The sequence below is a fragment of the Colletotrichum abscissum genome (genome assembly GCF_030869225.1).
Source record: "Colletotrichum abscissum strain IMI 504890 chromosome Unknown Scaffold_42.1, whole genome shotgun sequence".
Lineage (NCBI taxonomy): Eukaryota > Fungi > Ascomycota > Sordariomycetes > Glomerellales > Glomerellaceae > Colletotrichum > Colletotrichum abscissum.
Genome location: NW_026850343.1, coordinates 213374 through 236075, shown reverse-complemented (window position 1 = coordinate 236075; position 22702 = coordinate 213374). Strand labels below are relative to the sequence as shown.

General features: G+C 53.2%; 7 protein-coding genes across 7 annotated transcripts, besides 1 other annotated feature; 2 read left to right on the top strand and 5 right to left on the bottom strand.

Moving 5' to 3' along the window:
* Positions 1-3667: 3667 nt before the first annotated feature.
* CABS01_13076 (uncharacterized protein) lies at positions 3668-4328 on the bottom strand (the record flags this gene model as incomplete). The annotated part of the gene is made up of 2 exons (XM_060546422.1): positions 3668-3790; positions 3843-4328. The coding sequence occupies 2 exons, from the start codon at positions 4326-4328 to the stop codon at positions 3668-3670; spliced, it is 609 nt and encodes a 202-aa protein (XP_060395320.1).
* An 859-nt stretch (positions 4329-5187) lies between these two features.
* Positions 5188-5262: a sequence feature (Short protein (CABS01_13075, KAK1486942.1) was converted to a misc_feature.).
* A 2852-nt stretch (positions 5263-8114) lies between these two features.
* On the bottom strand, positions 8115-9032 carry CABS01_13074 (uncharacterized protein; the record flags this gene model as incomplete). The annotated part of the gene is made up of 2 exons (XM_060546421.1): positions 8115-8536; positions 8639-9032. The coding sequence occupies 2 exons, from the start codon at positions 9030-9032 to the stop codon at positions 8115-8117; spliced, it is 816 nt and encodes a 271-aa protein (XP_060395319.1).
* Positions 9033-9337: 305 nt separating this feature from the next.
* On the bottom strand, positions 9338-11435 carry CABS01_13073 (glutaminyl-tRNA synthetase; the record flags this gene model as incomplete). The annotated part of the gene is made up of 4 exons (XM_060546420.1): positions 9338-9418; positions 9477-10717; positions 10779-11038; positions 11092-11435. The coding sequence occupies 4 exons, from the start codon at positions 11433-11435 to the stop codon at positions 9338-9340; spliced, it is 1926 nt and encodes a 641-aa protein (XP_060395318.1).
* Positions 11436-12252: 817 nt separating this feature from the next.
* On the top strand, positions 12253-13064 carry CABS01_13072 (macro domain-containing protein; the record flags this gene model as incomplete). The annotated part of the gene is made up of 2 exons (XM_060546419.1): positions 12253-12866; positions 12929-13064. 2 exons carry the CDS (start codon positions 12253-12255, stop codon positions 13062-13064), a joined length of 750 nt encoding a protein of 249 aa, XP_060395317.1.
* A 1798-nt stretch (positions 13065-14862) lies between these two features.
* Positions 14863-17288, top strand: CABS01_13071 (uncharacterized protein; the record flags this gene model as incomplete). The annotated part of the gene is made up of 5 exons (XM_060546418.1): positions 14863-15019; positions 15082-15198; positions 15260-15538; positions 15595-15796; positions 15851-17288. 5 exons carry the CDS (start codon positions 14863-14865, stop codon positions 17286-17288), a joined length of 2193 nt encoding a protein of 730 aa, XP_060395316.1.
* Positions 17289-19318: 2030 nt separating this feature from the next.
* On the bottom strand, positions 19319-20340 carry CABS01_13070 (uncharacterized protein; the record flags this gene model as incomplete). Its single annotated transcript, XM_060546417.1, has 3 exons — positions 19319-19374; positions 19430-19857; positions 19913-20340. The coding sequence occupies 3 exons, from the start codon at positions 20338-20340 to the stop codon at positions 19319-19321; spliced, it is 912 nt and encodes a 303-aa protein (XP_060395315.1).
* Positions 20341-20902: 562 nt separating this feature from the next.
* CABS01_13069 (uncharacterized protein) lies at positions 20903-21448 on the bottom strand (the record flags this gene model as incomplete). Its single annotated transcript, XM_060546416.1, has 2 exons — positions 20903-21317; positions 21387-21448. The coding sequence occupies 2 exons, from the start codon at positions 21446-21448 to the stop codon at positions 20903-20905; spliced, it is 477 nt and encodes a 158-aa protein (XP_060395314.1).
* Positions 21449-22702: the final 1254 nt, after the last annotated feature.

The window sequence follows — 22702 nt, the reverse complement described above, 5'->3', positions numbered from 1 at the left end:
CAACTGAAATTCATCGTCTTCCGAGTGTCGTTGTGGTGTTTGATGTCCCAAGCGGCTCTGTTTGTTTTGTTTCTCGTTGGGTCGCCCCCTTAGCGGGAGGAAACGAAGATCAATGGTCGGGGTGTTTGTCGATCTTCTGGATTAGAATTGGGATTAAGAGCGCGCTTGTTGCGAGTAAATTGAGGCGAAGAACGGTAGAAAAGAGCGGAGAAGGCGGGCAGTAAGATAGTGGTAGCTAGCAAAGCCAGCAAGCCAGTACGGAGCGAGGGTGTGTGGTGGCAACGACCTAGCTTGTCTGACGAACTAGAACCTTGGATGAGCCGCAGGGAAGAGTTGCCCGGCGCCGTGTTACTCTATAGGCGCACTTTTGCATGAATAATGTTTGGGAATCCGGATGGGATTTTCTTTCAAGTCAGCCTCTCATTGACTGGTACCAGCCCAGGGTGAGGCAAGTCGGTAACAGTCGAATAAGAATATTAAGAACAAGGGAAGGGGGGAAATAGAGACCCAATCTAAGGGCTCGGAAGAAGAAAGGAAGGGAACAGCCTTGCTCCAACCCCGCGGACGATCACAGGTTCTCGCATGATATAAGAGAAGTAATCAGGAACGCTTCTTAGAAGGGAAGAAGAGAAGAGGGGTGGAGGGGCAGCGGCGGGCGGGGAAGACGCCGCTCGGGTGGTACGCCAGTCAGTCCTGCCAGCCTGCCCATCAAAGATCGTGCCGAGCTGTCTTGTGTCGCTGTCTTCTGTCACCTCGGCGTTCCAAGTTCTCTGATGGTGGCTTTCATCCCAATACGGGGTTAGGAGGGATATGTTACTGCCGCTTGGCAGACAACGACTTGTCGACTTTGCTAGGAGACTTCAAGCACGGCCTAGGGAGACAAACGTGCAGAGGCAACGGGCCAGTTTCAGAAGCAGGTTGGTCGGGCGCCCGTGGGGGATGTGAGGCTGGCTGAACGGGCGAGGTTGAGGAAGTTGAAGACGATTGGATGGAGGGCATGAGAGGTCGTCGGGAGAGGCATTGAAGGCTAACGGGAGGTTAATGTAATTGGTCCTGACTGGGCACGGTGAAACTGCCGCGTGTGGCGGCTGTGTGACAGAGTGTCACAGACCCTGGTTTCGACGTGTGCTTGTATGGTCCCCTCGACTCCTGGCGATTGTGTTAGAGTGTCCAGACTAAAGAAAAAGAGTCCACTTAGACTTCTTCTTCTTCTTCCTCTTCTTCTGTCCTTCCCGCCTGCTTTACATTAGAGTATGCTGCCCAGTTGCCGTGCGGCGAAACGGACAGACCCGACCATGTTGCGAGCTGGGTGTTGCTTCCACTCCACTCAACCAACAGAAGAAGAACGTGGAGACTGGAGAGTGATCTGCAGCTAGCAGGGACACGCAGACGAGCGTAAAGAGACCACCCAGGGTCACCAAGGGGGTGCTGATGGTTTGTCCAAAGTTTCCTTTCCATAGGAAGTCGTCCAATTGGAAACGACAGGAGAAACCACAATCATCATCGAAAGGGGGCTCGATACCGTCCGGATGTATTGACTGAAAGCAGTGGCAGTTTGCGCTCAACTCAACGGAGGAGAGTCGTGCCCTGAGGTGTCCCGAAAAGAAAAGATGAAACAGGAACATCTCTTCCGGCGTAATTGAGGAGATGAAGTCGGATCGGGATGGACGATACGTACCGATTTATCCGATGCCCCGTCTCCTCGGTGTCTTGAAGAAATACGTACGTGCGACCTGCAGCCAAACCTGCGAGCAAAGCTTACCTTAGCTACCTACCTTACCGTGCTTCCCAGAGTGCATGCCTCAATTGCTTCACAGCTCAAAGTGCTCCATAGCTGCACATCATCCTGCAGAACGACGCACCTCGAAATAAGCCTTGTCGTACTCGCATTCTCAATAAAGTACAATCGTCCGAACGGTCATTGACCAAAGTACGCAGGTCACTGGTCTTGTAGAATCATCATGAAAGCACAATGTCTTCTTACGCGGTGCTGAGTGTTGAGCGCCTCTAATGGTATGGGAGGGGATGCCACGGTTACCATCACAATCTCCCTAGCTACCTCGATAGCTCATCCAATTGGAATCTGAGTTTTCGGTATCGCTTTATAGCTCCTACAAGAATCGCATACACTGCGACCCTCAAACTTCTCCCCAAGTTTTGGCACTGTTGCAAATGCCCACCGCGCAGAAAAGGAATTGTAATCTGGAGAGCTATCCTGCCCACCCGTGATCTTGCAATTTGTTGGCCACCCGAGCCAACCAGTCGGAATATCAAGTCATGTTATCGATTTCCTCGTTGATCCGCGAATCCCACGGGCAGAATTCGCCATCTTCGCTACCATGCCTCGCCTGGGTTCCGAGTACCGAGTAATCTACCCGGCGGGATCTCTTCAATCCAAGTCTTGAATCCCCCCCCCCCCCCCCCCCCCCCCCCCCCCAAAAAAAAAAAACACCCCCAACCCCGCTCCACCCCCTCCTCCTTCGTCGCCACGTTTGCTTTTCTCATCCCCAACCCCCGCGGCGCCGGCGGGCCACCTGCCCCCTCCCCGCCGGCCCGCCCCCCCCCCCCCCCCTCTCACCAGAAAGAAAAAACATAGACCACCTCCAGGAGTTCGCCAGTTTGCTGCACTGGTCCAAACCTTTTTCTTCTCACAGGGCTGACCGTCGCAGCCGGTAGAACCGCTCGCCACCCGTCCCAGTGCCTACCTACCCCGCGGGGTGACACGTGCATACCGAACCCGACACCACCGCCACTTGATAGTTCGGTCGGGCGTGAACAACTATGACAGTCAGGCCATTTCCCAAAGGCTTTGACACCCCGTAGTTGGACGATAACAAGACGACACCGCATTGCTGACTCGTCGTCACATATTTAACTCTGCTCAGCTTCTCTCGCGCCATGACCATCGTGCCCCATTTCCATCAGAAAGGATAGGCAGCAAAACACCTAGATACTGGACAGACTGGGCGATGATCAGGTCCGATGAGAACTGACGAGGGCGAAACCTTTCCGAAAAGGTGGAGATCGGATTGACTGACAACCATGAGACGCTCCTAATAATACACACACTAGGTATACAAAAGTAAGGTGAACTTGACCAGACCATGGTGACACACGGCCTCCGGCAGTCAATCATCTGTGTTTCGTTTCTTCTCGGCCCCCTCTTCCGGCCCCTCGTCTAAAAATCCTGACTGCTTTTGTACAAGATAGGATGCAAATGGTAGGTAACGAAAATCAGTTACCCTGGGTATATAATGCGGAAGCCCTAAGTTGTTTCGAACGAGGGCGACCGTCGCAATCGTGCCATCATAATGCAGTCGTCGCCCGCAAAACGCCAAAATGCCTTTGTTTCGCCATTCGTTAGGTGGTAGTGTGTTTCCTCCCTCTCAAACAGCGCAGGGCGGCCTCTGAGTGCTCCTGCGCTCCTAGTCGATAATCTCTCCACTCGGATCGTTGCGGCGGTGGAGATTCCCTGACTCGCTGGAGCCGCTGGGGTTTCGCTGGGTCTCGCTCGATCTCTCGCCCCACGCCGCATTTCCTGGGGCATCATCGGCCGTGGAGGTGTCCCATATTTCACTCGATTCGCCTGACCCTGCCGTGGCTGAGTGTCATCGAGCAAAGCTCGCCGTATCGTGGCCATGTTTATGTAATCGTTGGCCTCCCATCATCAAATTCCGTATTTCTTCGGGTTCCAGCTACGGGCATCAATGATATTCTTGGCTTCGGCCTTGACGAGAAAGCCTGCATCGCAATAGGACATTTCTGGCCGTGCAATTTCGGGCGGGTAATGCTAGGTCAGCCGTTAGCGATAAATCCGAAAACAGTATGATGTGTGCGCATACCAGTCGCATGCAGCACGCGTCCACCCAGCCTGTCGCGCAAGTTCCCAGATCCTGTCCAAACTTTGTCTTGTATTTTCCTCCGTTGGCCAATTCGCAGTCGGTGCCTACTCTCAGCTTGTTGTCGATTGAGCCCTTACAGCAATGCGGCTGCAGGGTGATGAAGGGACTGGCGAGCTTGTCCGCGGGCGGGTATGGATAACAGTGGAACGGCTCGCTCTGGGCGAGGATGACGGGTAGTCCGAATATCAAGAACAGCGTGACCAGAAAGGCCGAGAAGCCCAGCGGGCGATGCATCTTGGCAGGGATAAGCGAGTGTATGCGAACGACGAGAGCAGATGATGCGACGCCGGCGAAGAAGCGCGCAATGTGGTTGTGAAGCTTTTGAAGGACTTCGTAGAGGGGCCGGGGGAGGTGTTGGGCCAGCAGGTGTAGATAAGTGGCCGTAATGGCGAGGATTGGGGGTGGCGACGACGACGAAGGTGGCATTCTAGCTACCTAAATGTACTTCTATTAATGGAGCCCTCTCTGTTCGACGAGACTAGCTGACAGGCACGCAGCCAGATAGATTGACTGCGACCAGCAATACCTAGGCCGGAGTGGGAGCGGGTCGCCAGAAGGCCTGTTTGAGTGGAACGTCGAGGTTGCAAGGGCGAGCCAAGCAAGCCGCAGGCGTAAGCAGGTGTGTGCAGGCTGACTACCCGTACCTTCCAGCTTCGACTGGGATCTCCAGGTCCCCGTAGGTATATCGCGGCGGGCGATACGACGTGGACTTTTTCCCTCGAGGAACCAAAGGGGCCCCGGGATGGAGACTTGGAGGGCGTGCTAGTGCTGCTTGATGACGCCGGGACTAGTGAGTGGCCTCTGCGGAGGGGAGGGGAGCGTCGCAGCGTTCTGAGCTTAAAGTGTGGCGCTGCCGGGACTATCGCCGTTGAGAAGGGTGCGAAATGCGCAGCGAAGTGACAGTGGACGCGTGGAGGGGTGGTGAGCGCGGCCAGGATGTGGTTGGAGTTCGATAAGACGTTTTGCGAAGTACAGATGCTTCCTCGTGAAAATCGAAGAGCGCGACAACGGGAACGACTGGAGTAATCGGAATGACTGGAAGTCTGGCAGAGGGGGAGGATGGCTTCGATGGAGGGAGTATCGCTGGAGTGTGGTCGAGTGCCGGAGAGTTTCGCGTTGGGAAGGGCGCAATCCAGGGAGATGGGACCGAAGTGGAAACAGTCTGATGGAGGGTGATCGCAGTCGATGAGATGCTTGACGTTGCCGAGTTGCGATGAAAGAACGCGCAATCCACCCTCTGCGACAAACGGGAGAGACAGACAGCGAGAGGCTACCGTATGAAGGTTTACGGATACAGGCGTGTAGTATGTATGGATGTCGCGTTTGAAATGAGGATCAAGTTTGTGGGAGTCACGAACATTGCAGAGAAGGAGGGATGGATAGGAGCGCAGTCACGGTTTGTTTGGATGAACCCCAAAGAAGAAGCCACGGCTAAAGGTGGCCGTCAGCCAAGCATTCACGGCAAGCGAGAAGGAGCCAAGGCTAAACTAATAGGAAGGAACCACACAGCATTGGGGCCACGATGGGAAGGATTGGCGGCGACACAGGAGGAAGGAGGCGAGCACACGAGGTAGGTACTTCGGGGAGAAACAAGCAAGGGAAAGAGCAGCGCTCGTGAGGCAGGCACGCAGGTATGGTGGGGGGACTGGAGAGAGAGGTAGAGAAGGCAAGAGCACTTCGTACCTTTTCCCAAGTACCCCAGAGCGAGACCGGGCGACAAAGGCTGGGCGCGCATAAGACGAGAAGGAGGGGGAGAAGAAAAGAAAAATGGCAGGGACAGAAATTCGGTGCTACAAACAGCCGAAAAGAGACAGACAGAAAAGTCTCAAATGGCTGCCTGCTGGTGTCTCTTTTTTGAATGTCCTGTTCAGCCATGTTCCGCGATTAAAATTGCGCCAGTAAGCACCAACACGAATTGACAAACCAACTGCAAAGTTGACCTAGACACTCCACACAATGTCACAATGCGTCGTCCAACGGGACATCATTATACGAAAGCTCCTTCGAGTCTCCAAAGCAAGAAAAGACCCAATTTGATGCGCATTTCCAACTCGTCGTTGCCAGGCTGGCCTCGGACTAGAACCCATTTGGAGCACTCGCATACCTCTGCCCGCTTAGCCGGGCGTTTCCCCCCGCCAGTTGCGCCGCACGCGAGCCGCCAGTGTCCATCGTGCACCAGCACATCGTGGGAAAAAGTGACCTTGGGATTTGCGGCACAGCAAGCAGGGTCCAGCAATTTTTTTCTTTTCTCGCTTTTTTTTTCCTTCCTACTCTCCCTGTGTTACACGAAAGTTCTTTTCGGCCGGTGGGTGGATAATCTCACTCAACTCAAAAAGAGAGGATCATCTCAACCAAATGAAGCATTACCCCTTCACTTGAGTTCATGACTCGATTGACTGAAATACCTTATACAGGGCGTTCAATGTTGACTGAAATATAGTTGCCCAAAACCTCCCAGTTCGCCGCATGTTCTCAGATGACAGTTCCAATATTCCGAGCAAAGGGCAACAGACCGCAGCAAGTCAAGATTGAGAAGGGGGGAAGGAAGAAGAACACCGCACACATTGTCTTCTTCTCTCTGGACACTTTTCCTCTTCCTTCAAGGGGGTTCCCTGGCGTCACTCATTCATCCCTCCTTCCATGCAAGGGCCAAGGGCCAGGCCGAATCCCACCAATCCACCTCTCCAATCCGTCTTCTGAGAAGTTACATTCTGATTGGCTATTAACCACATGTGGACAGGGGCTGGCGATCCACTCTTGTGCCCTATCAGGCGGGCCACGAATCAGATGCGCCCGCCTCACTCCCATTTCCCTCGAGGCACGGGCCCGTCTGCAGACCCGGCCCCCGATTAAGGTTATCCGGCCGGCCACTTCTCACGCTTCGCCGGTGACGCCGGAAAGAACGCCAAGACCCAACCTTTTGGGCCCGGTCTTCCCAACCTGCCATCGGGCGAATCGGCCCTCACAATTGGCACCTTCCGTCCAAAGGTTCCCTGACGCTGATTACGTGCTATCTTCAGCCACACAGCACCAATTTCCACGGACAAGCTCTCCGCCTGTGTTCTTCACACTCACCAACTGACCTTGAACTCACCGAACAAGCCTTGTCGTCCAAAATAATTACCGGTGTGATGAGCACCTCTCTATGTGCAAAGTCTATCGCTCATGAACTGCAGACAACACCTTCTCAAGCGCGTTTGTCCTTCACTGTGAGGGTATTATGACCACTCAACCATTGAGATACTTCACTACGACCGCTTTCTTCACTCGTCGGCCTGCAGCTTGTTCCGTACTCCGACGCAATCTTTCTGACGGATATAATATGCAGCCGATTATCCTATATCGTCCATTAAACTTTTCTCGATATTTCGAGAAAAACTTTATTACAATCGCCAACGCCGATCCGAATTTGTCTGCGCTGGAGGCATCACATTGATTGTCTGTCATCAATCCAACGCAGCGAGTACCACGGCTTTGGGGAGCCAACTATCCAGCAATGCCGTCATGATTATGATAACCAACAAATTCTTTGCCTCGGGACGATTTCCCGCCGGTGCAACGCTCCACCCACAAGACAAACTGTCTTTAAGTGAGGAACAGGTTTCGGTCAGCCGAATCCGGCAACCGGTGTAACAAGGGACACCCTGAAACGGGGTTGCCCTTGAGTCGTCAGGGGTCCTGAAGCTGACGATAGCTGACTATCCGTAAGTCGGGCTGACTGTACACTTGTGAAGAGACCCTGAATGTCACATGTTGCATTAGACGGCAGTCCTTATTAAATAGCTGGCCCCTCTATCTGTCTACGCATTCAGTCTAGGGCGATGATGGGACGAGAGCTTTGATACACCAACATCCGTGTGGCATCTACATCACCGGCCCAGTATTGACTATCATTATTCCACATACTCTCACATGCTCAAGCTCTCCCAGTTGCAGTGATGAGAATCAAGCACCGATGGATGAGGCGGAGCTACGTGTATTCTTGATAGCCGGGACACTAGCAAACCGAAGCCCCTGAGGATTTAGTACCCTCGTCGAGGACTGGTTCCTGACCAATATCTAAGTAGGGGTTTTGGCAGATAGTAGGTCATCAACACACCATAAAGCCCGGCTACCAATCAGACCTTGACTCCAAGCTCCAATAACTCCGTGAACACCTTTCCCTCCGCCCTTCCTACCATCAACGGTCGGTCGACCTACCACCCAAACCCCCTACCCCCAAAGCGAACCCCCCCAAACCTCATCAACAACCCACACCGCAACAAGCACAACGAACCCAAGCATCGAGTCCCTCCTCCCCCGTTCCGCCCCCTCCCCACTCTTCTTCCCAACCCTCACCGGCCCCGCACCCCCCGTCACCGGCGGCACGACTCCACCGGCCCCCGAGGAAACCGGAGGACCCCTCTCCTTCGGATAACACTTCCCCATCCAACACTTCTCATCCCGACTACACCCGCCCTGCACACCGCAGCACTCCCCACTCACACACATCCCGCCGCAGAGCTTCTTGCCCCGCGAGCAGCAGACCCCGATGGCGGCGTCGACGCAGTCGAAGCCTCGGGCGCAGCAGCCGGGCCCGCAGCAGGGCATGGATCTTGTGCAGCAGTTCCAGTTGCGGGGGAGGTTGCAGGATACTATGAGACGCGTCAGCGTGATGATTCTGAAAGGCAAAGGAGAGGGTGATGTGGAATGGATGTGATGGGGGTAAGGTATGGAGGACGGAAGGAGATACACACCTGTTCCTTTGGGACATGTGTCTGGGTCGTCGACGGAGCGCGCTGCGTAGAGGGCCGGGCTGCCGACTTCCCATTCTATGATGGAGATGGCTGGGTCTCGCCCGTACGGAGTGTGGCCATATGATGGCTTTTCCCGGTGTGGCTGTTCATATGAAGGCTTTCCGTATGAAGGTTTTTCGTCTGGCTGCTCGTACGGTGACGGTTCTTCCCCCGAGTCTTCGTGTGGCGTCTCGTTGTAGGGTGTCTCTTCGTAAGGTGATTGCTCGTACGGTACCTCTCCAACTCGCGGTGCTGATGGCTGGTTGCCCTGCGATATCTCTTGAGGCATAGCGAGGCATATGGAGCTAACGGCCAACGCTACACCGAGTATCCGAGAAGACTGACTGAACTTCATTCTTTCGAAGGTATTATTCGCAACTCCGTCGTGGAGAACCTGATGATTTGGTAGTGGGGGTTTGTGTGGTGAGTGCAACGACGATCCAAGGTGTTATGTTGATATAAGGACCCGTATCGTGAAGTGCAGTGAATCACTTGAAGGAGAGCTCCGTCGATAATCTTTGTGACAAAACGATTCTGATTCACCACATTGCTTGTTGTGGGATTTTGTTTGGTATTATCAAGCCCGCCATCTATGCAACTCCGAAAGCTCCCCAAATCCATCCATCCACCTTTACGTCCAAATCCGGAGATAGCTGTAACTTAAACCTTTCCAGCATCCTCCTTCAGCGACACAATACGGTTGAGAATAATCTTCTCATCGGTACTGTCAGAATCAATGGCCTAGTGAGGGTGTTAGTTCGTCTGTCAAAATTGCAGTCTTCACTCGTGAGCAGCTTACAAAGTAGGCAATGCGCGTCGCCTGGAAACGAACACTCTCAGGTCCGCCCTTGCCGAGCTCGCTCTCACCCGCAGCCTCAGGCCAAGGTGCACGTCTCTTGACTTCGTCAAAACCGCTCTCGATGAGCGCGTCGGGGTAGATGACCTCGCTCTCGGGGTTGATGTCGTTGAGGAAACCGCCCTCGGCGTCGTCGGGCTTCTCGCTCTTGAACAAGGAGTTGTGAATACGGGCCTCGGCCTTCTTGGAACCCTCGGTACCGACCCAGTTGATGAAGGCCTTGGGCTTCTTCGTCTCCTTGTCGTAGACGGCGCGGATCTCGGTGACCTTTCCTGTCGCCTCATCCTTGGTGTAGGAAGTAGCCTTGATGGGGAAGGGGGCGTTGAGCAGACCGACGGTCTTGTTGGGTGCAAGACGGAAGTAATCCTTGCTGTCGATCTCTCTGAAATCGGCGCGATCGATATAGACGGTCGGGGTGAACTTGATCGTGTGCGAACCCATGTTGGGGTCCTTGGGAGAGAAGGCGAGCTCTACGTCAGTAGCCTCGGCATCTTCGATGACAACCGGGATGGGATCCAAGACCATCATCAATCTGGGAACAGTTCGTTCTAGGTACTTGCGCACCGTCTGCTCGAAACGCTTGATCTGAATGACAGAGACAGACGTCGTGACTCCCAGCTCATTGACGAAGTCGAGAATCGCGCGAGGGGGCACACCACGGCGCTTGATGCCGATCAGAGTGTACAGACGTGGATCGTCCCAGCCACGCACAATCTTCTCCTCAACCAGCTTGAGAATCTTTCTCTTTGACAAGACAGTACCCGTGATACCTAGACGACCGTACTCGCGCTGCATCGGCTCGTAAACGCCGAGGGTCTTGTTGAGCCATTCGTACGAGACACGGCTCTGGACGAACTCTGTCGTGCAGAGTGAGTGAGTGATGCCCTCGAAGCTATCACACAGGCAGTGCGTGAAATCGTATGTCGGGTAGATCTTCCAGTCCCATCCGGTGCGGTGGTGCGGCGTGTCGGTCTTGATGCGGTATGCGGCGAGATCCCACATCTGGGGGTTGCCGTCGGTGATATCCTGCTTCATGCGCAAGAATGCTTCCCTAGGCTTGTATTTGCCGTCCTTCATATCTCTGAATTTCTGCAGGTTCTCTTCGACGGTGTGGTTCGCGTGCTCGCATCGGAACCTAGGGGAAGCGCCTTTCTCACCGCCACGCTGGAGCTTGATCTCGGTATCTGAGGTTGACTGATTAGCAAGTGCAGAGCACGTTGTATCTGATGCAGAAGATAACCTCACCACCGCAGTAGCATACGTATGCCTTCTCCAACGTAATCATCTTCTCTGCCAAATCGTACAGCTTCTGGAAGTTGTCACTCGAGTACGTGATCTTGTACGGTGTGAAACCCAGCCAGCTGATCATCTCCTCAATGGCCGTGAAATATCTCTCCTCCTCCTTCTCGGGGTTCGTGTCGTCGAATCTCAGGTAGCAGACACCTCCGTGATGCTTGGCGAAACCGAAGTTGACAGCGATGGCCTTGGCATGGCCAATGTGCAAGCTAGGGGGAAGACGTCAATGGCGTGACAAAGATAAGCATTGGGGCTCACGTACTAGCCATTGGGCTCGGGAGGGAAACGCGTCACGACATTCTCCGACGGCCTCTCCTTGTAGACCTCCTGGAGGAAGCCCTGCTTGAACATGGCCTCCGGGTCGAGGACGACCTCCTCAGGCTTAGCTTTGGGCTTCGCGGCGGGCTTGCTGTCGCCAGCACCGGCAGCCTTTGCGACAGCGTCCTTGGCAGCCTTTGCCTTTTCCGTGGCGGCCTTCTTCGCTCGCTTTGCCAGTCTCTTCTTCAGCTCGCCCTTGCTGACCATCTCTCCCGTCTCCTCGTCGAGCTGGAGCTTGGCCGTCGACTCGGCCAACTTGGCGGTGGGGTCCGCAGCAGCGTCCGCCATGGTAGCGGTGTCCGGTAGGCGATAAAGGGTGGTATGGGAGGTAAGCTTTGTCGAGATTCAGGAGTACCTTGCGGTCGCTCAATGGTCGATGTTCGTTCAATTGGGTTCCACGAGATGTTCACGGCGTGGAAAATGTGTGGTTGTGGTGGCGGGGCAACACTCGAGGTCTTCTTTTGCGGCGGGGATGACTCAAATGGAGCCAAGGAGGGGTCATTGCACTGGCACAGCGTCCCTCGCTCAGCTTGCGCCTGCGACACGCGACAAAGAATTGATAAGATAACAAACAACCGTATCTTATCGGTCAGATTGGCTTCCGATAAGGCACCTCGAAGGACTCGAGTTTGCTGCGTTTTCAAGAATGGAAGCTTCCAAAATGCCTTGATGGCAAGCTATAAACTCTTTCGCCTTCGAGGTAAAGAGTCATTTCTATTGAATCATGAATAGTAGAATTCATCATTTCACACTCTCGACTTCCCGGCATTCTAGGGAAGCAATTCCTCACAGATACCTACCTAAGGTACCTACAGGGGCGAAGGGCACGTACCTTACCTAAGGTACCTTACTGCCCCTGCGATAACAGTGCGATAAGCTGCCAAAAGCTCGACAATTGGACCAACCTGAAAGACCAAGCTCCCATTGAGCTCGGGATAGCGCGGGGTCTTTCGTCATGGGCTCCCACCTCTCCTGCTTCCAGTCGGCTGCTTCTTTGTCACCAACACCTCAAAAGCAGCCCGCCGCGCCCGCTGCCAAATCATCGACACCAAACCCGAATAAGCAACCTTAAAGCTCGCCTATGCCAATCCGACAAGCAGTCAAAATGGTCACCACCGCCGTCGCCGACATCCCCACCGTTGAGCTCCTCTACAAGATCGGCCAGATCCATGCCAACCCGAAGGCCATCTTCCCCCACAATGCGTCGCATAACCAAAAAGTCGCCGTTGTTCGAGGCGACATCACCACCCTCGCCGTCGATGCGATTGTCAATGCCGCGAATAAGAGTCTTCTCGGAGGAGGCGGCGTCGACGGCGCGATCCACCGCGCAGCCGGCCGGGGACTGCTCCAGGAGTGCAGGACCCTGAACGGATGCGCCACCGGTTCCGCCAAGATCACGGGCGCCTACAACCTCCCCAGCAAGAAGATTATCCACGCCGTCGGCCCCATCTACGACGAGCTCAATCCCGACGACTCCGAAGCGAAGCTTGCGGGTTGCTACAGCACCAGCTTGAAGCTTGCTGTTCAGAATGGCTGTCGCAGCATCGCTTTCAGCGCGCTGAGCACCGGCGTTTACGGCTACCCGAGCACGGAGGCGGCTCCCGTTGCTGTCGAGGTTGTCAGAGAGTTCCTTGACGGAGAGGATGGCGATAAGTTGGACAAGATTGTCTTTTGCACCTTTGAGATGAAGGACGTCAGAGCCTACAACGAGACCCTTCCGTATGTTCAGACCTCATAACTCCTTTGCACAGTAACTTGTCTTGCTAACATTCGTTCAATAGTTTCTTCTTCCCTCCCGACGACCAGCCAGCCACCAAGGAGAAGACCGAGGCCAGCCCTTCCAAGAAGGAAACAGAAGAGGCGAAAGCTATCGCGGCTGAGTTGCCTAGCGTTCCCAAGTCTGACCCTTCTCAGTAAGCGACGTTCACGCCGAAACACACCTGCAGTTGGCCGTCGCGTCACTGCTCATGATACTACGACTGGACACCATGATGGCTTAGGGAGTTTATGGAATTATACCAGGAAAAAGCGAGCCGCTTAATATACCACCATGCATCGATACAGAATGACTATGATAATAGAGTTTGGGGGCCTTTTTTGGCAACTATGATCGACCTCGAACTTTCTTTGGGTTCCTTCCTTCCCTGCAAACCTTCGTATCCCGTCGGTCGAATACTCAAATTGCCCACGTGACCCACGTAAATCCAACTTCAATGTCAAAGAAACATACGACAGAGCTCCCGGTTCATAATTCTTTCTTCTACCATATTGGATTAGCAAGATGCACCATGCTTGTCCTGCATCGAGGGATTCCTACAGTTGCGAGGTCAAAAGCTGCCCATAGGTAGAAAGATTGAAAATTATGAGTTGCGTGGTTCCGCAAGAAACTTTGACTTGCCTGGTGCTTTTCTTTATTCGACCCGTCCAGCATGGAGACACTCGTTTCTTTTACTAATGATGAAGCAGGCAAGTCTGAATGTCAACCAAGGTAGAGAGTGCAAAGAAGTTCATTTGAATAATGCTGCTCAAAACCTACTATTTGTTAAGCGATTAGAAAGATGTGTAAAATGGGAGCAGGTCATTCAAACGCATCTTGCCCTATCATATTTGATGCTGGCGAATACCATAAGTGTTGTAATTGAATGAACAAGAACAGGGTGGGGAATGCCCAGATATGCTCCCCATTATCGCCTGGCCGGGCCGAGAGCATCGCCAGGCACAGATGAGACGATGAGATCACCCTTGACCGTTGCCAATGGTGTGAATTGCGACACTGACACGGCACTTGTTTGCCGCGGGACCAGGGACCTTTGCCTACCGGTCTAACCTATCTTCAGCAGGTGTTATTCCCATGTGCCCCCGCAACCCGGAACTAGAGCGAAAAAAAGGTTCTTATGCTGACCAAAGGTCCCAACGGTCTACAGACCAACGGGCCAACGGTAACGGTAGGATATCACCCCTAATTTGATAGATAAGGCGAGCGCTGCCGATCTTTGTCTTTTCGTGCTAATAACAAGGTAGCTTCCCGTCTCGCAGCTCGTAACCCCCCATCCGTCGCGCGAAAACCCCTCTACCTTATTTGACCTTTGGGCGAGGAATTGTCAGACTCCTCGAGTCTTAGTCAGGTGGTTGACTAAGACTGACTCGAGCTCGTAAGTCGAGTCTCTAAGAGGCCCTACAGCTTCTTAGACTCGACTCAGACCCGGAGTAACGGACTTCGAAATTCATCTTTAGTCAACGACTTTCCAACTTCGGTCGCGTCCAATATCGGTAGGAAAACGAGTGAGGCACTGCTCCCCGCCCGACCTACCGCCGCTCGGGTGCAGATATGCAGGCCAAGAGTTGCGGCAACTGGGGTCGCGCCCCAGTCTTGTGGTAACCTCGTACATGCGACCTGCCATCTTGAGCTAGCTCCTCCTGTGATGAGAGCAATACAAGCTCATGCGATTGGGATGAACGCCCACTCGACATCCGATGGTGACATCGACAGTCTCCAGAAAACGACAATGGGTTGCCCCTCGGGTCGATTGTCGTTGAGAAGTGGATGACGACTACAATGGGGGTCTTCCTCGACTGCCAGACCAGAGTGGTATAAGAGACGCGCCGCCGCAGTCTGCGGGCGGTCGGGGATGCGTCTGTCGAGCTTGAGATTGCAGCCCAGCTTTCGACTCGATAGCCAAAAGTTGTGTCGTGTTACTCTCGTTGAATAGGCAAGATGCGCAGCTCCTCGATTGCCGTGCCGGCTTTGCTGGCCAGCGCAGCTGATCTCGCTGTCGCGCAATTCCCCAACTCGACGATCCCCGGCAACAGCTCTGAGCCTTGTGCTGCCGTGAGCGCTGCTTGGGCTTCGCAGCACGCGCGTGCTCCGACAGGTACTTGGAAACCCGATAATGAGATGCCCCATTGACGTAGACTGACAACGGTGATGCTGTAGTTGTCCCGACTGTACCGGCTCAGTTGGCCTACGACTGCCTCAACTCCGTCCCTCTCGGAAAGGAGGCAGCCATTGAGCTTGTGGACTCTCTGTTCCCATACCTCGAGTGGCAGAGTGGTAAGTCCACATCCGAATGATTTTGTTGAAATCTTTGAACTCTGAACTAACCTGGCTCTAGACGCTGCTTACAAGGCAGATCCCCCACCAGAGTACGACTTCCCGGCCTACGACCTCTTCGCAGCCGCCTCGAGCATCAGACAGAACCTGGTCGACGATGTTTACACCAGCGAATACGCCTTCCAGTCTGCTCTCTACGAGGAAGTGTTCGGTCCCGGTCACGACGGCCACTTCGTGTACTACCCCGACTTGCTCACGGCGGTGTTTGAGTGGACCCGTCAGCGGGGCTTGGTCTCCATTAGCGAGGATGGCTCATCTCTGCCAGTGATCAAGATCTACGGTACGTTCTGACTCGACGATAGTGAATCTATGAAGGTTATTCTAACTCTTCTCCAGAGGAGGTCATCTCTACGCCCGAGACTGCGTCCGCAGTCAAGCTCATCAACGGCATCGAGGCTTCCAAGTTTCTCGAGGACACCGTCAACAAGGCCAACTGGAACCGTGATGCTAACTCCGCCTACAACTCCATGTTCTTTGAGAAGTCTGGACAAGCCACCGGAATTGGCAACGGCTACTTCAGCTCTGGCGGTCGTGTCAGGTATGTTGGATGAGTCAATAATGAGTTAGTGGAACGTACTAACATGATTAATAGATACATCTACCAAGGCGCCAACACGACTCTCACTTTTGAGAACGGCACCGAGGTCACCTTCGAGAACCATGCACGGGTTAAGAAGGATCTCACCGGCATTGTAGACGGCCCCTCCTTCTACGCTAAGTTCTGCAACCCTCTCAGCCCGGCCTCCGGCACCCCGTCCGGCACCTCCCCTTCCAATGCCTCCACCCCTATCCTTCCAGGCTACCCTGAACCCGTCGTCACCACCAGCGACGGCGTTGTGTCCGGCTACTACCTCGAGGGCGAAGGTTTCGAGGACGTTGCCGTCATTGTCCTGACCGCCTTCGAGAACGAGAGCCCTGCCGAGTTCCAAAAGGTTGCCCAGGATTTCTACACCGCCGCCCTCTCCGCCGGCAAGACCAAGCTTGTCATCGACTTCCAGCAGAACGGCGGCGGCTACATCCTCCAGGGCTATGATTTCTTCCGCCAGCTGTTCCCCGAGACAGACCAAGATGGCTTCTCCCGCTGGAAGGAGAGCGACGGCTTCGTTGCTGCGGCCCAGATTGTCTCCGACATTGTGGCTGATGTGGACATCTACACCAGCGATGATGAGAACCTGATTTCCCTGGCTGAGAGCTGGTTCAACTGGCGCTACGACTACAACCTCACCAACCAGCCCTTCACCTCCTACGAGGACAAGTTCGCGCCCCAGGTCTTCCAGAACACCTCTTACACGGACCTCATGCGCTGGAACCTCAACGATCCGCTGACTACCACCAACGCCACCTTCGGTCTTGGTATCGAGATACACGGGTACGGCAACCTCACCGGCCTTCCCCAGCCCTTCGCCGCTGAGAACATTATCATCCTCTACGACGGTGTCTGCGCTTCTACCTGCACTCTGGCCTCCGAGTTCCTCCGCCTCCACGGCGGCGTCAAGTCCGTCGCTTTCGGCGGTCTCCCGGTTGAGGGGCCCATTGAGGGTGTCGGCGGCATCAAGGGCTCTCAGGTCCTCGACTGGAGCAACATCTACGGCTACACCGAGTTCCTCCTTCCCTACGCCTCCACCGACGAGCAAAAGGCCGCTTTTGCTCGCTACACCGACCTGCCCTTGAACCGCAGTCTCGCTGCTGCCGTTAACGTCCGCGACCAGATTCTGAGGGACAACGTGGACGATGGTATCCCTGCGCAGTACATCCGCGAGGAGGCTGACTGCCGTCTTTACTGGACTCTGCCCATGGTCACGGACGTCACCGAGATCTGGAAGGCTACTGCAAACGCTGCGTTCAACGGTGGAAAGTGTGCTTACGGAGGTATTGCTAAGCGCGATGTATCCGCTAAGGCCGCTGTCAAGCGCAGCGAGTACTTGGCTGCTTCGAGCCTCAAAGAGAGGGCTGCTCCTGTCCGCCGTGCTGAATCGGTCACCAACGACCGTTTCTGGCAGGACAAGTACGTGTTGAAGGCTATCAACTGAGGTGATTAGTGTGCAGAGTAGAATTCGAGCACTAGACGTAGCGCAGAGCAATACTCATGAGTCTCAGGGTCCCCTTCATTGCGGTAAAGGGAGTTGTGCCTGTTTGAATGCCTGTAGTCTAGGCCTACGATGTGTTCTTACGATATGTGCTCTCTGAGTCGCCAGTGAAGGTATTTAACGTGAAATCCATTGCATTTCTTCCCTGTGAACAAAATCCAGCTAATCCACCCGGTCAATGGAATAGAGACAAAGCCCAGTCTTCCATCTGCCTCATGTCCGAGAATCCCAAACTTCCATGTCATCAAGCTCCTGGCCAGTAAAATATGCACGCCATGACTTTGTTGCGACTGAATTTGCCGTGCCGTTTCCAGTATTTTTTGGTATCATGCCAAATGAATGCATTACCTTACAGGCTTTTATGCCGTTCATCGGCCAATTTCTTGCAGATGCAGTCCGGCGATCCTCGAGGAAGCTGTGGAACACATGGGAAACATCATCCAATATTCCCTCCCTCTTCAAGTAAGCCAAAAAACACCGCAGGAGTTCGAGATCCACGTAAGGTGTCCAAGTTACCTCTGGAGGGTCGCCAAATTCTATATGTGCGGATCCTGCGAGAATGTCTCGCAGCATCTCGCACCGGTTCCCGGGCAAGGTTGACGAACCTCTCCAGCCGTCAATGGCAGCCATCTTCCAAGCCCAGACTTGAGATATCAGTTTACAGATCCTTTCTATTCCAATAAGTTTGGCCCGAAGGGTAATGAAAGAATATAGCTTCTCAAGTCCGTCGCCGGGAGCTACTTGGTCGTTGTCTTGGGGCTCTGCGTTCTCGATTATAAGGACGGACCTCAACAGAAAGTCGTGCTTAACATCGGTTGGCACGTCACTATCTGGAGAAACAAACTCCAGATAAGAAAGTGCCAACCAGAAGTATTGGTAATGAAGTGACGAGCGCCATTCTTCTAAACGCTGCAGGAAGTCTACTACCGTCCGGTGAACAAATCCTACTCTTGAATTGAATGGGGCTGGTCCTTCAGCATCCCATGTCTGAATCAAGTCGCAGCACTGCCCCAATATCTGTTCCCGCTTTTCTGGAACTCTCTCATTGAGGTTTTTTTGAATGTTGTAGGGAAGACTGGAGCCCGCGCTAACACTTTCGAGGTCGATTGCGTGCCTGGTGGTATGAGAGTAAGTCATCTCTTCAACATCTTGCTGCCTTGCTTTTGGCGCAGTCGTCATGCTCCTGAGTTGGTTTCCTGCAGGCATTATACTTCTTCTCGGTGATCTCTGGGACATTGCAGTCGCAAATTCGTTCATTTTCTCGACATAAGTATCCATGGCCAAGAAACAAACTAGGGGAACCGGCATGTCTGCAATCAGTAGCATGGATATGGTTCTGGATACCGTTGCTTCGTGAACTTCATCAACGGAGTCCAACATCCTCTGAAAGAATTCGTCGAGATCAGACGGGAATTGCAACAGTCTGTTCTGCAATGTGCGTATGTCGTCCGATTTGTGTAGTCCACGAATGAGAGACTTGACGACAAGCGATACCCAAAAGAAAACACCCTCCGATTTCTGTGAGATGGATTCCACGAGTTGCTTGGCATCACTCTCATGGGTTTCCAGAAGAGTTTGATAGCGTGGATGTTGACCAAGTGTGTCGCGTACGTAAGATACCATATCATCGGCCGTGAGTCGGTCCATCTGGATCCAAGTAGGGCTGTCACCGAAAGATCTCCTGAATTCAGGCCATGGTCGGCTTGCACAGCAGATTTTAATGTCAGGAGAACGGTCTATATCCTTCAAAAACTCGACCAAGTCCCAGTGGTCGCCTTTATACTCATCGAGACCATCGACTAGTATCAATATCCGTTTCGGCAGTAATGGGAGGCTGGTGAGATGCTTAAATGCGCGGAGTAAGCTTTCAATAGTCCATGGATCGAGATATTTGAAGTGACCAGCGCATCTTTCCGGGAAGACTGCGGAAATTAGCTGTGGACATTGCATCACAATCTGGAATAGCAATGTTCTCAGAAGACCCTCTTGAGAGCTTTGAAGACCGCGCGCAATCCCCCAAAAGAAGTGACTGGCCACGATGAGTTGCTTGGGGCTTGCCCAACCTCTCGCCAGGTGCAAAGTACTCTCGTGCCCAGAAATGAACTTCATCAATGTGGATTTTCCAGATCCAGGTTTTCCGGTGATCCAGAAAATGCCTCGTGAGCCTTGAAGCCAGGACGAGAAATTGACATCGGGGCTTTCCTTGAAAATCCATTCGTAGGTTTCTTGATGCGCGCTGGGTATTTCGGTTTGCCGCTCAGCTATTTGTGCAAATCGGAGACTCCTCAGGATTTCTCGAGTAGTTCCCTGATTGCTCGCTTCTTCTACGAACTTGGCCAGTGTCGTGGCGAAATTCGCTAGATCTTTCGCCGAAGAAGCATTATTTGTCGACTCAGCAAGTCTGCTAATGTCTTTGGACATTTGATCGAGCGTGGCATCCGTGCCCTGATTCCAGGCCGTTGAAGCATCGCCATATGAACGAACTGTGTCTAGTAACGTGTTGCGGTGCTCGCTTAATGAAAAAGTCAGCATAGTGCACCTCCAGGAAAACCACAGAATGAACTGACTAGAGAAGAACTAGAAGTGTCTGGAAGATTTCAGTCTTGATCTCCTTCAAACTTTCATGAATCTTGGTGATCCTTCCGTTCTTGTGATAGGCTCTGAGTGAGACCTTAATTTTCACCCATCTTGGGTATCTGCTTTTGACGTTGACCGCAAGACTCTCCGTCTCGCTCACAAGTTCTGTTGATGTTTTGATACATCGCTCGATAAGGCGTGTCATGCCGGCGTCCGCTTTGATGCTAGTATCAGCTTGTAGACGATTGCAGCGCTGTCGTAGGTCTTTGGCCATGACTTCCATCTCAACATTCCGTGGAAGCAAGCCATTATCTGTGATGCTGCGATACGTTTTCACGATGGTGATCGAAACTTTGAGCCCAAGCTCGAGAAATTGGACAATGTTGGCTGCGACACCAAGCGCCGCTAGTTCGGCCATGGCGATGATTGTAGCAACAGGTTTGATGATTCAAGTGCCGATGTGAAATGTTTCTGAGCTGGATGGAGAGGTGGGGTTTGTTGGGTAGTTATTCAGGCTGGCAGATGTAAGCATGTGGCTCGAACTGGGCATTGCTACGCCCCCAGCCACCGCCACTTTCGCGCTTCGTGTGATTGCGACTTCTTATGAGGCCAATGGCAGATGCTCATTGGGGCTCATACAAATGCAGTGCCCCAGGTGAGCCGCCCAGTGCTTTGAGCGAACCACGTGAGCTAACACAAGATGTAAAAATTCTTAACACAGGCGCAAATTACTAGGTATTAAGCGCAACAGGATCCAAAGTACTGTACGCCAAGGGGAGGTATCGACCCGGCAGTTTGCGCCCATCAAGCCACACGCTGGGAATCATCAGCGGTTTCAGAAAAGGAAAATCCGTACAAGTCGTTGGCGATCATCGTAATTTGAATGGCATGTGTATGTTGAAAGTGATATCCAAAGCTAGATACCTGACACAACAGCCGCTTTCAAATTGCTTTCCTAGCGCTTGCGTTCATCCGGTTGCCTAGTCTAATCTCTTCCACCAAAGCTCTCCCCGATTCCCGCCATCCCGTTGTGATGAGATGCGAAGAATCTTTCCGTTCTCATAGAGTGTGTAGTTGCGCGCTTGGCTGCCTCCGGCCATAGATGGGACGTTGGCGACGGTCAAGGGTCCGTGGATGACTTGGCCAAAGGTTGCGTTCGCGGGGAATGCGTCGCTGATTCTGAGCGGCCCGGCATAACCGATGCTGTGCTTGCCAACAAGGGCCCAATCGGCGTCTGACTGTGAATCTTCGAAGGGAAATGTCAGGTTCGCGGGTCGGTCTTCGGGGTCTGTTGATGTGATCGTTGCCGACATGAAGCCGGACTTGCTGTAGGAGAGGATGCCGACGGGGTTGGAACCGTATGTTCTGTCTGGCACAGCTACTCCATCACGTGTGCTACACAAGTCAAGTGTTAGATCTTGATCAACCCGGTAGTTCGAACCAGCACATTCGAAGTCAACTTACGCTGAGGTGTTGAGAAGCTGGTATGTTCCCGCCAATATGGCGAGGATCTCCGTAGGCTGCATTTTGACGTGTAAATAAGGTAGTTTCTTCAAGGGCGATCAAATGAACTAGCTCAAACGGCCTCGGTAGTTATTTGAGAGAACGAAGGAAAAGGGTCTTTAAGTGATCAACTGCCATCGGAAGGAACACCGTCCGTCTACAGCTTAAAGGGCTCGCCCAAATCCAAACATGTCCGCCTCTGCACGTCCATCCGCGCGGGTTTGCCCCGAAAGGGTGTGCTTCAAGCGGTTACGTGATAGGTCACGACATCTCAAAAAGCCGTTTCTTCGGAGGCTTGAAGCAAGGGTCTCCAAGCAACTTTAATCAACCTGCTCAGGCACGCAGTCTTCATGCCATGGATTCGGAAGTGGATCGCGTGCCAAGCAATTAAACTTACGGGAATTCCCTGGGGTGCCCCCTCTACCCAAAGGTCCAGAGGCTGTGGGAGCGCTGAAAGCACCTTCCTTCGCTATCGCCATGGGTGCTAAGCGAGCAGCGGGACTGACTCGCAGATTGATGAAAAGGGTCTTTTCGCCGAGATGATGGCGAGGAAAGGGGTGGCGCGCGGCTTGAGATTGCTGTTCCGAGTTTTCACGATGGAAAAACGACGCAAGAAACGCTTCGTTTCGTCCAAAGTTCCTTCTTTCTTGGCCTTTGAAGGCTGTGTTAACTTTGAAGAACGGATTAACAGGGAGAAGTTGGGGAAATCGAACCAAAGAGCTGGAGATTTGGCTTGGCCTAGCTTGGCAACTTGGCGTAATGGAACTGTCACCGGGCGATTGTGGGGGACGTCGTGCGGGGTACTTCTTTAGTTGCATTCTTATTTCGAAGAAAAGATGAAGGCCTTAATTACTTATTACTGAACCCGACCACTCCGGAGAAGAAGCTCGAAGGTGGCCTAAGAAGGTTATGAGCCCCGAAAGCTACCCGGTCTCGGTGGAACGGATGAACCGGAAGGCGACCTGCCAAGTTTAGCAACGTACCCCTGGAGAACATGTCACGAGAATGTTAATTCCTCGCCTATCCCGTGAGGGGTCACACAAAGTGGAGGGGGGTGCACTACTTATTTTGTTACGATATTGATGAAAGACGACTCAGCTGAGCACATCAGCAAGCACATAAAGCTGGGAATTTGCCGATGGGTATATCTAATCTGGGAAAGACCAGAGGGGCTGAACCATCTTTCTAGTACTCGCACTCAAAGCACGTGATAAATGCGTGCAGTCGAAGTTCCCAGGGCTATCATACCTGAAGTACGGGGAACACCGCAGGAAGTT